General features: G+C 41.6%; 1 protein-coding gene across 5 annotated transcripts in view; it reads right to left on the bottom strand.

Annotated features, from left to right (window-relative positions):
• The window catches only part of LOC143935591 (signal transducer and activator of transcription 5B), a 413177-nt gene that overhangs the window by 36002 nt on the left and 363113 nt on the right, over nucleotides 1-14062 (bottom strand). For all 5 annotated transcript variants that reach the window (XM_077459573.1, XM_077459571.1, XM_077459575.1 and 2 more), the window contains 2 exons: nucleotides 7834-7921; nucleotides 736-858 (listed from right to left, as the gene is read on the bottom strand). In XM_077459573.1, the coding sequence (XP_077315699.1) occupies nucleotides 736-858; nucleotides 7834-7921 (211 nt within the window). The remainder of the gene's footprint in view (nucleotides 1-735; nucleotides 859-7833; nucleotides 7922-14062) is intronic.

The raw sequence follows: 14062 nt of genomic DNA, 5'->3' as shown, positions 1-14062 counted from the left end.
AGTGCTTTATAACCTATGGTACTTGGGTCATATGTTGGCGAGGGCATAGTGAGCACAAAGGTAGAGCATGTGTGAATAATCATAGTGGAGGCAAAACACTGGCGATGTGAGCACAATTCACTGTGTGAGAGTACAAGATTTACCACAAGTTTATGAAATTGATTCACTGATTGTGTACACAAGAGACTTAGATATAATTTATGACTATATATGAATATATTTATTGTGGATTATTGAACGTTAGCACTTTTTGGTTATATATTCATGCGTTTGTTTGATATTTGATTTTCAGAGCAGCACCCTTCTCCTTGATTTCTTTGTTTGTGCATGTAACACATGATTGATGCTAGCAGCAGCTGGTAATTTATGTTATCATTTATAGTGGGGTAGCGCAGTGATCCTGCACAGTGAGATGCTGAGGGATTTTGGCAATGTTTAAAGTGCATTATACTGGGTAAAAAATACTCTCATTAAATCATGAGTGTGGTTAACATACAAACCTGATATACAAGCTGTGTGCTTTCGTTTAAAGTACTATAAAAGGACTCCCCAGGTTTCCTCCGAATTCCCACAAATGCCATTACTACAATTCATGTACTACTCAGACTATGGTGGCTAAAGCTTTGGTACTGGAAAGCATCAGATTAAACTGCACCATGGATAAAGTTTTCAGTGTTGCATAGTCATTCTTAAAATACACAAGGCAGTCTCACAAGCACCACTGAGAGTACTTACCTTGACCTGGAAAACGAGTTCATTTCCACCTACACTGAACTGAGACTCAAATAGGATGGTAAATTTCTCCTCTGTTACGGACTCTGCCCCCCGCCTGTCAGACCGCTTAATCCGCTTTAGAGACTGCAAAAAAAAGTTACACAAACATTAATTTCATTTCATTGTGTTCAGCTGCAAAATAAGAAGCACGGATGATTACTTTAATCATTCCATTAATTTGAATATAAATAGCACTATATTATATATATATATATATATATATATACACACACACACACATACACACAGGGAGTCTGCGTTGTTTAAGATTATGTGGATCCCAAATAGCCACAATTATTAAGACAATGATGTTTCCATTAAATGACCAATAAGCCTCAATTATACAACTATATATTTATGAGCGCTTAGTAGCAAAGTTAAGTTTTGAAGTTGGAGTAATTGTTTTCCTCCATACAATTGATGTTTTGTCCATGGAAATTTCTTCCAACTGTAAATACAAAATTCCTTCTTTATTGCTTATCCATTGGGGGACATTTAGAAACAGTTGGAATGTCCAAAAATAGTATAACTGAGGGGTGGGCAACAGCCACTAAAAGATGCAAGAAGAAACTAGGAGCCATCTGCAACTCAGGACTAACTGAAGGACCAATATCAAATCTGAACCATATGATGTCAGTTCCCCTGCAAGAGACACAAAAATCTGCCAACGATCAAGAGAAGGCCACAGAGGATTAAAATTATGTTCAAACCAAGACAGAAGAGATCACAGAGGGGAACTGAGCCTGCACCAGCGAGAGGCTGCGATACCAAAAACCAACCAAAACAGGTGAAACAACAAACCTCAAAGTAATTATCCTGCACTCGAATAGTGGGCTTGGGGATGCATAGTAGAGGCAACTTCTTTCTACGCCAATGGCCTTCCTTAGGACAATTGGTATCCTTTAAAAAAAATGTAAAACAATAGCAAAAGAAGGGCGCACTGATCTAGCGCATTACCAAAACGGACTTGTATTCCAGATAAAAACAACAATGCACAGGCTGATGTAGACAGGCACCCTCTGGTCAGATGTAAGGAACTGTACTTCTGGAAGACCAGGTGGTGTTAGGAATGGCTGACACGTCTTGAGGGAAAACCCTCTTACTCAGAGCCAAAGTTGTCCACTGTGGCTTTGAGGAAGAGTGTTCTCCCTCGAAACACATCAGCCATTCCTAACATCTACCGGTTCCTTACATCTGACCTGAGGGTGACTGTCTGCATCAGCCTGTGCTGTGACATTTTATACATTTGTATGCACATTTGTATGTGGGTACAACCATTGCTGTTTTTACCTTGAATAAAAGTCTTATTTGGTAATGCGCTAGGTTGATGCACCCTTTTGCTATTGTGTAACAACATACCTACCCGATAAGGAAGGAATAAACCAACAATATGATGTGATCAAGAGAAAAGAACGAAGTCTCCAGAGGGAATCTTGGACATAAAAAGGTCTTTAAGAAAAGACCAGCAAGTCTACATGTGAAGACCGAGGTCTTACATTCCCAACGGTCAGGACATAGCAAGAAAGGTTTCATGGTACGATTAAGGCTATGCATGGCTAAATAACCAATCTTGTAAAAGTGATATCCAAAGAATATGAGAATTATCACATCATAACATCCCATAAGCATAGCTAAATGACCCCTTAGATGGATATAAAATACAAATGTTTCCTACTGTGAAGTCAACCCAGCTGAAGGAAGGAGGTGTACGAGAGGTACCCCTACAAGGGTAGGCAGGGATGAAGGTATTTCACAACGCCAGACTGGTGTACATCAACACTAGAAAATATGAGGAAAAGCAAAAATCTATCTACACGCAAAAGGTAAAGTTGCCTCTGGGGCCTGACAGAGGAACTCTGCAGGACCTGCCCAACCTTGATTCAGAACACAGTTCTAACAATCTCCTGACCAGCCTGGTACAGTGAAGCATCCAGAGCCATGGAGTTAGGGGCAGAAACCCAAGCCATACTGCCAAGAATATTCCTCTGCTTAAGGGCAAAAACAAAGAAGGGATCTAGAGGTCTTTCTTCAGATCAGCTCAGCCACAAAATGATGACCTATCTCCAGGTGATCAGACCCCACAAAAGCCTGAGGACATAATCTATCCCAAACAGCAGAATCCAGGAGTGTACAGCATTCTAACAATCCAGGGAAACACAGAATCCTCCAACAGGTGCACCCAGGGGTAAAAACTTTTTACTTATTCCTAATGGGGTTGAGGGTAGTACTGTCAATGTCACTCAGCGGAGGGACCAAGACAAACTTAAAAAAAAGGTGAAAGTCCTGCAGCACCTAATTATATGCATTGAAGTCTAGGCAAGGAAGCCAACTCACACTGGGATCCCCCAATGAAGTGGGTATCAACTGTCCTGGGGTACGAGACTTAAGCACTAGGTACGGGGACACACTGGCACACCAAACATCCTGTGGAAGAAATCACCTCCTTTTCCCTGCAGAAGACTGCAGTGCCTATAAAACAGTCTCTTCAGAGATATAGACTGTTGGGATTCTGTAACTGAGTCAGGGACAGGGGCCGCAGGCCCAGTTTGATTTAGGGGCTCAGAAGGGTCATAGACTCTGCAGGAAATGGCACTGAGGCATGCTTAGAGTTTCTGCAGTCTGAATGCTCCAGCGGCTGAAGACAAACAGTTAAAAAGTCCAGAGTGGGCTCAATCTCACCCAATGAAGCTGAAGAAGCCTCCAATGAAGACCGCCCTATAACAATAAGGATCCCATATTACTGGCCTTAGGTCCTTCTGGAGATACCAAGTAATTGCCCTCAAAACTACTAGGGGAGTATGGGCTGAGGTTACCCATAATAGTAGGACTGTTCTTTCTGTGTCTTAGTGAAGAAATGTTGCTTTTGTATAGTGGTATTACAAATGGGTCAAATATGAGGAAAGGCTGGCTTAATGGTCTGAGTAAAGAAACTAAATATCCCATACTCATGGGAGCTCCAAGCAGACAAAGAGGTGGTGTGGTGGTTGTTCTCAGGTAGAGAGGAGAAGGAGTGTGTGAAGGATGTTCAGAAGAACAGAGTGCCCTTCAGGTTGCCAGCAGGCTGCTCAACTCAGCGCCTGATAGGGAGAGTAGAGCAGTTGCAGACATTCTGGAACACCAAAGAGCACCACAGATGCTGATGGAGCACTTTACCTGGGGGGAGGACACCGCATTCCCTGACCGGGTGTGCTACTACCAGGAAACAGAGGAATATCACCTGCTACCACAGGAGTTGGTCAAACGCCACTATACCTCAACAAAGAGAAACAGTGTTGTCTTCAAGCATCACAGAGCTAGAGCCTTTATCAGTGCTCAGAGGGACATTATCCTGAGCACTACAACATAAGAGTTGGGCCCCGACAAGCTGACCTGCAGAAGAGACAGGGTATATTACAGACTGCTGAAAAAATAGAACAAATTCCCCCACAGTGGGGTTTTTAGACAGCAAAACAATAAATGTATGGGAGTATGGTATAAAAAGTTCCAATATTTATTAATGTAGAAAAATGTAGCACATAAGTTAAAATATGAGCTCCACTGAACAGTTACAAAGTCAATTCAAAATGATTCAGAGAATATATAACAATGGATGTACAGTAGCAGACACGACTATTATACACACTGTACAGGTACGGCAAGATATAGATTCTGACGCGTTTCAACCCACTACAGCGGTCTTCTTCAGAGAAATGGTCTGCTATAAAACAAGAATATCATATATAGTTATATATATATATATATATAACTATATATGAGATTTTCATACAAATTCATACACTGTCTCACGTTCTAAAACCACGGTGAGTGACACTACCCCTGAGCATGTAGACTTAATGGTTACCTTTCTTTAATCTCATATTAATACATGGGTGTGTACATATATACACACATTAATGGGTGTGTACATATATACACACATATAGACAGACATGATGATTTGACCATGTTCTACAGGCATCCACTCATTTAATTTTTGAGTGGATAATGCTAATTTTAAATTTGTATGAAAATGTTACTGCGGGTGCGATCTGCCCCGCCCTCCGGCCACCAATACCCGCACCCACTTCTCGCTCTTTGGGAAGTGAGGGACAAGTGTGAACCCTCGCAAGCCACACCGCTGGACTCTAACCTCTTCCCTCGGCATTCGTGACTTTGTGGGCTCTGGGACGCTCTGTCTGTGGGGAATACTGAGGTGGTCCTCTTAAAAAAAGAGAACTCCACTAGGACTATATGCTTCTTACCTTCTTGGATGTGTATTATCGGGTAACCCTATCAAATTATTAGGCACCCATATCATATTATAGATAAGTACTAACTGACATATATACTCATGATATTCTTGTTTTATAGCAGACCATTTCTCTGAAGAAGACCCCTGTAGTGGGTTGAAACGTGTCAGGACTATATCTTCACTGTTGCTCTACCTGTACAGTGTGTATAATAGTCGTGTCTGCTACTGTACATCCATTGTTTATTATATATTCTCTGAATCATTTTGAATTGACTTTTTAACTGTTCAGTGGATTTTAACTTATGTGCTACATTTTTCTACATTAATAAATATTGGAACTTTTTATACCATACTCCTATACATTTATTGTTTTGCTGCCTAAAAATCCCACTGTGGGGGAATTTGTTCAATTTTTTTGTCTGTCCGGGGTGAGCAGCACTCTCCAAGCCCTCTGGGTAGTGTGTTTTTTTTCTATTATTACAGACTGCTGAACTGCTTAGGTGGTGTAACTCTCTTTAGTTAGGAGTTGTCTCTATGCCAATTATTTGCTTACCACAGTACATTTCTTGCTACTGTTCACCCACTTGCGTATATGTCTTGCTATTGTTTAACCATTTGCTGTGTCTTTACTGTTGTCCATATCTCTTTGGCCATTGGGGTTTTAAAAATATACCTGCAATAAATACTCCCCATGCAGCCAGGTATGTCAGCGTGCGTGGTATTATTTGCATCAGCAAAGGAACAGGGGACTCGAGAAGCAGCTGCTCCTTTGGGGGTAAGTGCGCCAACAATATAAATCAGATGCACACTGCATAACTCTATACTTATGGAAAGTGTACAACACAGTGAGTGTTTAGACTAGGGATGAAAAACAGTGCATCCGGAAAGTATTCACAGCGCTTCACTTTTTCCACATTTTATTATGTTACAGCCTTATTCCAAAATTGGTTCAATTCATTATTTTCTTCAACATTCTACAAACAATACCCCATAATGACAACATGAAATAAGTTTGTTTGAAATCTCTGCAAATTTATAAAAAAAAAAAATATTCACAGTCTTTGCTCAATACTTTGTTGAAGCACCTTTGGCACTAATTACAGCCTCATGTAATTTTGAGTATAAAGCTACAAGCTTGGCACACCTATTTTTGGGCAGTTTCTCCCATTCTTCTTTGCAGGACCTTTCAAGCTCCATTAGGTTGGATGGGGAGCGTCGGTGCACAGCCATTTTCAGATTTCTCCAGAGATGTTCAATCAGGTTCTGGACTTTGGATGGGCTACTCAAGGACATTCACAGAGTTGTCACTTAGCCACTCCTTTGCTATCTTGGCTATGTGCTTAGGGTCTTTATTCTGCTGGTAGATCAACCTTTGCCCCAGTCTGTGGTCCAGAGCACTCTGGAGCAGATTTTCATCAAGGATGTCTCAGTATATTGCTGCATTCATCTTTCCCTTGATTCCGACTAGTCTTCCAGTTCCTGGTACTGAAAAACATCCCTACAACATGATGCTGCCACCACCATGGTTTACTGTAGGGATGGTATTGGCCAGGTGATGAGTGGTGCCTGGTTTCCTCCAGACATGACGCTTGCCATTCAGGCCAAAGAGTTTAATCTTTGTTACATCAGAACAGAGAATTTTGTTTCTCATGGTCTGAGAGTCCTTCAGGTGCCTTTTGGCATGTACCTTATTAAGGAGTGGCTTCCGCCTGGCCACTCCACCATACAGGCTGTGCTTCTGGAAGGTTCTCCTCTCTCCACAAAAAAACTCTGAAGCTCTGTCAGAGAGGCCATCGGGTTCTTGGTCACCAAGGTCCTTGGTCACCATCAGGTTCTTGGTCGCTAAGGTCCTTCTCCTCCGATTGCTCAGTTTGGCTGGGTGGCCTGCTCTAGGAAGAGTCCTGGTGGTTCTAAACTTATTCCATTTACAGATAGAGGGCGCTGTGCTCACTGGGACCTTAATGTTTCAGAAATCTTTCTGTACCCTTCCCCAGATCTGTGCCTGGATACATCCTGTCTTGGAGGTTTACAGACAATACCTTGGACTTCTTGGCTTGGTTTCTGCTCTGACATGCACTTTTAACTTTGGGACCTTATATAGACAGGTGTGTGCCTTTCCAAATCAAGTCCAGTCAACTGAATTTACCACAGGAGGACTCCAGTGAAGTTGTAGAAACAGCTCAAGGATGATCAGTGGAAAAAGGATGCACCTGAGCTGAATTTGGAGTGTAAAAAAAAAATGGAAACGGTCCCCCGTTTGGGAAATACCCATGCTAAACACATGAGAGCTAAGAGAAGCCTCCTGTATTTGGCATGGGTATATCCCCATTCAAGCTCATATTTTGACACTCATGTAATAAACCACCTTATCTTCCAATAAAGAATTTTTATTCTTTACTCAATGGTTATTTTTTTCATCATCTATACCTGCCTAAACCATTCCATTTTTTCTGCGCATATTGGGGTGAGCAGCACCTGTATCTCTCCCTAGTGTGTCTTCCCTTTGCTATATAATTTTGAGTGTCATGGCAAAAGCTGTGAATACTTATGTACATGTGAGTTTTCCGCTTTGTTTTTTAAAAAAATAAATTTGCAAAGATTTCAAACAAACTTCTTTCACGTTGTCATTATGGGGTATTGTTTGTAAAATTTTGAGGAAAATAATGAATCAATTTTTGGAATAAGGCTGTAACATAACAAAATGTGGAAAAAGTGAAGCGCTGTGAATACTTTTCTGGATGCACTGTATGGAAACAACTTGAGATATATGAGTCACTGTTCATCAATGATGTTAATATTTCAGCAAGAAAGCAACAGTTAGGAACTACCATATTTCTGAAGTGAGCGCTGAGTGTTCCAGTAGCCTGATGGTACTCCATCACACAGCAGTTGTTTAAGATCTCTCCACTGCTCTCACTGTAACACAAAGGAATAAAGGTCAGCAAAATAAGTTACAGCACAATATAGTGATACACCAAAATGCATCTTGGACTGAGAGAACACTACATCCACACCTGAGGTCAGACACGAACATCTGGAAAATGAATAAAGTAAAACAGGTAAGCTCTGATATGTTGAGGCACGTTGCTGCCTCAGAGGTAGATTGTTGTTTGTTATAGGATGTGCCTTGCTGTGGCCTGTTGCCGCAGCAGGAATGTGCCCCTGTGTGGGTAATGTTTGGCCCGCATGGGGCAGTCTGTATGCTTATGAAAAACTCAATAAAAAAGATCTTATTAAAAAAAAAAAAAGTAAAACAGGTAAGGGCAGTGACGAGCACAACATTGATACACTGGCAATAATAGGAAGACAAGTGACAGGAATATTGAGGCACAGGTGAGATTAGGGGAAGACAAGTGACAGGAATACCGAGGCACAGGTGAGATTAGGGGAAGACAAGTGACAGGAATACTGAGGCACAGGTGAGATTAGGGGAAGAAGGTAGCAGCAATACTGAGGCACAGAACAAAAAAAGAAGAAGGATGGGATAGGCAATATAAAGGGAAAATCAGGCATGGGGTGTATATACATTGCTAAAAAAAAAAAAAAAAAAAAAAAAGACCCAGATGTTGTCAGGCATGCCTACAAGCATGTGGCGTGCCATACAAACATACCATTTTGAGTTGCTGCAATGAAATTTCAGCAAAATGGACTAGCCTGCTGCATATTTTTTTTCACTTTAATTTTCAGGGTGACTTTGAATTTAGCCCTCTCTGTAGGTTGATAATTTTCATTTCCATCAAACGATGTGGCATCCTTTCGTTCCTAACTCATTACTCAGTTCATACCAGTATAGATATCTAGCATAGTTTTCCCCAATGAGATGTGGTGTTTTCAAAGTGTTACTTTTTTTTTTTTAGCAGTGTATATATCTGTGTGTATGTATATATACAGTCATGGCAGAAAATTGTTGGCCCCCCAGACATTTTTCCAGAAAATCAAGTATTTCTCATAGAAAAGTAACATGTTTTGCTACACACGTTTATTCCCTTTGTGTGAATTGGAACAAAACAAAAAAAAAAAAGAGAAGAAAAAAAAGAAAATTGGACATAATGTCACACAAAATTCCAAAAATGGGCTGGTCGAAATTCTTAGCACCCTTTCAAAATTGTGGATAAATAAGATTGTTTCAAGCATGTGATGCTCCTTTAAACTCACTTGGGGCAAGTAACAAGTGTGGGCAATATAAAAATCACACCTGAAAGCAGATAAAAAGGAGAGAAGTTCACTCAGTCTTTGCATTGTGTGTCCGTGTGTGCCACCCTAAGCATAGACAACAGAAAGAGGAGAAGAGAACTGTCTGAGGACTTGAGAAACAAAATTGTAGAAAAATATCAACAATCTCAAGGTTACAAGTCCATCTCCAGAGATCTAGATTTGCCTTTGTCCACAGTTCGCAACATTATCAAGAAGTTTGCAAACCATGGCATTGTAGCTAATCTCACTGGGCGTGGACGGAAGAGAAAAATTGATGAAAGGTTGCAACGCAGGATAGTCCGGATGGTGGATATGCAGCCCCAAACAAATTCCAAAGAAATTCAAGCTGTCCTGCAGGCTCTGAGAGCATCAGGGTCAGCGCAAACTATCCGTCAACATTTAAATGAAACGCTATGGCAGGAGACCCAGGAAGATCCCACTGCTGACACAGACATAAAAAAGAAAGACTATAGTTTGCCAAAATGTACTTGAGTAAGCCAAACATACATCAAAAAGCACCCAGAAATGGATGGCAACAAAGCGCTGGAGAGTTCTAAAGTGGCCAGCAATGAGTCCAGATCTAAATTGAACACCTGTGGAGTGATCTTAAAATTGCTGTTGGGAAAAGGCACCCTTCCAATAAGAGACCTGGAGTTTACAAAGGAAAAGTGGTCCAAAATTCCGGGTGAGAGGTGTAAGAAGCTTATTGATAGTTATAGGAAGTGACTGATTTCAGTTATTTTTTCCAAAGGGTGCGCAATCAAATATTAAGTTAAGGGTGGCGCCTAAGGGTTGGGGGGCGTGACCGGATGTCAGGGTGAGAGGTCGCGGCGGGCTCAGACCTACCGCTCACTCCAGAGACTAATGCTGCCAAGGTAGTGTGAAGGAGGAGGAGGGAAGGAGAAGCCAAGCGTTGTGGAGCCGAAAACGAGGGGACGCTGTGAAGCCGTGACACCACGAAAGCGAGATCAACGGTACACTCGGATGTTCGAACGGCGCGACAGTGGAGATATGTGGAGGTCGCCATAGGAAGCTCTCCCATAGAGGTACATCGATCCCCACGTAAGAATCCCTGTGAGAGAGGGACGCAAAGCGAAGGGAGGGATTGAGCGATACCTCCCCCCCGGTAGAAGAGACGTAAGACCCGAAGGTATGACTAGGAAAAGGGGGGTGGAGGAGGCGACCACACATAATGGATCACAAACACTACGTAGTTCCAAAGATAAGGCTGGCCACTCGACCGGGCGGACAGGCGTTGCTGCTGCTGCCGCCGCTTCTAAACTGGAGCAATATGCCCATACGCCTAACCAGACCCCAAACCAAACACCTAGAAAGAACGCGCAAACCGGAGAGGGGCGGCCGCAGAGTACTGCAGCCGTGCAAACGGTCGGAAGGAAAACCAGGGTTTGACGACCGAAATAGAGCCGACAAGTTTAAACAAAGCAATATGTGTGTCAGTCCGTTCGGACACTACGGGTGTAATGGGTGGAATATCGGAAGCACAAGCGTCCGTGAGTAATCTCTCCTTGGAGAGGGGGACTGGATGGGACACTGAGATAAGTACAGAAGGAGAAATTTGGGCAAAAGGTAAAGAACCATCACTAAAAGAAATTCTTTCTGCGGTGAATACATGTAAATTATCATTGGACGATGTATCAGACCAATTAAAGCAGATAAGAGAAGACGGGATAAATCTTAAAAATGAAGTACAGAAAACTGCGGCCCGTATATCAGATATGGAGGAGAGAGTCAGCCAGGTGGAGGATGAAGTACTCCCGTTGAAACAGGAGATGCAAATGATGAAGGGCCAGTTAAATTTGTGTATGGCTAAAATGGATAATATGGAAAATATTATACGCAGGAAAAATATCAGAGTTTTAGGTGTCCCGGAGAAAAGTGAAGGCAATAATCTTGTTGAATTCATGGAAATATGGATAAAGGATAAAGTAGGGAGTGAGAAGCTATCAAGATTTTTTGCAATTGAAAGGGCGTATAGAATTCCGTTTAGGATGGTGGAAGGAAGAAGTTATCCTAGACCCATAATCATCCAATTGCTGTCCTATAGAGATAAAGTTGCTATCCTTCAAAGAGCAAGAGAACTGCGTAACCTTGAATATAATGGGATAAAGATTTCATTGTATCCGGATTTTTCCCCAGAGTTGCAAGGACAGAGAGCTAAGTTCATAGAGTGCAAAAAGAAATTGCAGAGTCTTAAAGTGAACTATGCATTGCTTTATCCGGCAAAGTTGAGGGTATCAGCATTTGGGGAAAATATATTTTTTAATAGTCCAGAAGAAGTTAAGTCGTGGTTGGAGGAAAATAAATGTCTGCTGCAACAGAGGGAAACGCTGTAGTATGAAAACAGAAAGAAAATGGACAATTTTTTCTCTTTTTCTGGACTTAGAGGGAACGTCCCCATATTGCTCTGTTTGTCTCCTTCCCTCTCTCCTTCCCCCCTTCCCCCCCCCCCTTTTTTTTTTTTTTTTTTTTCTCTTGGCAGAAATTTGGATTATTGTTTGTTATAGAAATAAGAGTTATGGGAGTGGGTGGATAGGGTGAGCAGGTGGGGAGGATATATCACCCTGGGAGGTAAAAACGGTCATGTTGGAAGCCCCTTAGAAGGGCCCCAAGTGGGGCATGGGAGGGTTGGGGAGGGGAAAGAAAAAAGGGATGGGGAGTATGAATGGATGAATGATAGTGAGAGAAAGGAGGTTGAAAGGATACGAAAGGATATAGGTAGGCATGGTAAAGGATTATTAATTGCACAAGGAAAAAAAATATATATCTATTTAAGTACAGAGTTGATGGGTGAAATTGTATTGAATATGTGGGTCAGGTAAAAGGGCACAAGAAAATGAAATTAAGAGAGGCACAAGGAAATAATATTGCTCAATTTATATAAAATGTGTGTAAAATGTGTATAAGAAATATGGTAAATATGAGATACAAAATATGTGTGGGATTAAAATTTTGGAGCACTGGGAAAAAAGAATTAAGCAAGGGGGAGAGCACGTGTGAAAACACAGAGAAAGCACATAGAATGGAGAATAATAGTACGATATTGTGATTTAGGTCTCAAATATGGGAGTAAGTAGTAAGGTAGGGAATTTCACTAAAGAGGTTAAAATTTGCTCTTGGAATATACGGGGGGTGAAGGAACAGTTGAAGAGACGTGCGTTATTCTCCATGGGGAATATGGGTAATTATGGGATGCTCTGTTTACAGGAGACCCACCTGGACCGTGATACAACCAGTGTGCTAAGACACAGAAAATATAGGATTCAATATCACTTTACATACACTTCCTACTCAAGGGGAGTGAGTGTCTTAATAGACCCTGGGTCGGGTCTAACTTGCAGGCAGAGCATCGTAGATGTTAAAGGGAGATATGTGTTCCTTTTTTGTGGTATAGAAGATAGAGTATGTGTGATTGCAACTGTGTATATCCCTCCACCCTTTAATGCAGAAATATTACATGAACTGCTGAAGTTTATAAAGGATAAGCCCGGAATCCCAGTCATAATAGCAGGGGACTTCAATATGATAATGGATCAAAAAATAGATAGGTTCCCACAGAAGGGCGGTAGTAGGGAGGGACCCAATGGGTTGTTATTTCAATTCTGTGAAGAAACGGGTTTTGTGGATATATGGAGAAAGTGGAACCCCTTAAAAAGACAGTATTCTTGTCACTCTAAGACGTACTCCACCTTGTCCAGGATCGATATGGTGCTGTGTAACGAAGAGGCGCTGGGGATGGTGGAGAAAGTGGAGTACGAGCCAAGGGGAATTTCGGATCATTCACCGGTAATGTTTTTAATGACAATAGGGAGAGGATGTAGTAGAAGGGAATGGAAGATAAACCCATTTTGGTTAGAACTAATGGATAACATGGAAGAGGTAAAAGGAAACTTAAAAGAATTTTTGAGTATAAATGTGGGATCTACGTCCCTGGGAATAATGTGGGATACCTTGAAAGCCTTCTTAAGGGGGGAACTAATAAAAAAGATATCGCAGATTAAGAAGAATGGGGCTGCAAAGGAAACAGAAGTAAAAAAAAGGATAAGGAGGTCAGAAGAGAGGTATATAAGGGCCCCCTCAGAAGAAAGTTCCAAGGAATGGGAGAAAAATCAGGTAGAATATAAAAGACTTATATGGGAGAAAGAAGAGAGGAAAAGGCAGTTTCAGAGGCAGTCCTTCTTTTGCGAAGGGGAACAAGTGGGGAGGGTATTGTCAATGATTGCTAAATCAAATAGCTCGTCCCCAATTATACCGGCGATATTGGACAGGGAGGGAGGTATGAGGAAGTCAACACCTGAAATAGTGGAAGAGTTTAGAAAATATTATGAGGAACTATATAAAGTTTCAAACTCTGAAGTAGAGGGGGAGATGCAGGAATTTTTCGGGAAAATAACATTACCTAGGTTGTCGGAGGAAGATAGGGAGGGTCTGGAAGCACCATTGACTCTGGAGGAGCTGCAAAAAGTGGCAAATCAGAAAGCACCAGGTCCGGATGGACTGCCGATAGAGATTTATAAAAAATTTGGGGAGATACTTTTACCGGCTCTCCTACAGGTGTTCAATGGTGCTTTTGAAGCGGGACAGCTGCCGCAATCAATGATGGAGGCCACAGTGGTGGTCCTAGCAAAAGAAGGGAAAAACCAATTGGAGACCGCATCATATAGACCTATATCGTTATTGTGTTCAGATGTTAAAATTTTGGCAAAAGTACTTGCAACTAGGGTAAAAAACATAATATCAAAACTAATACATCAGGACCAAACTGGGTTTATCCCAGGGCGGTCCACAAATATGAATGTGAGACGCATTTATTTAAACATTCAGATTCCTTCAGAAAATAAAGGG

Source organism: Lithobates pipiens, unplaced genomic scaffold (assembly GCF_037356315.1).
Source record: "Lithobates pipiens isolate NorthernLeopardFrog02 unplaced genomic scaffold, aLitPip1_a1.2 Scaffold_28, whole genome shotgun sequence".
NCBI lineage: Eukaryota > Metazoa > Chordata > Amphibia > Anura > Ranidae > Lithobates > Lithobates pipiens.
This window is presented reverse-complemented; position numbering and strand designations above follow the sequence as displayed.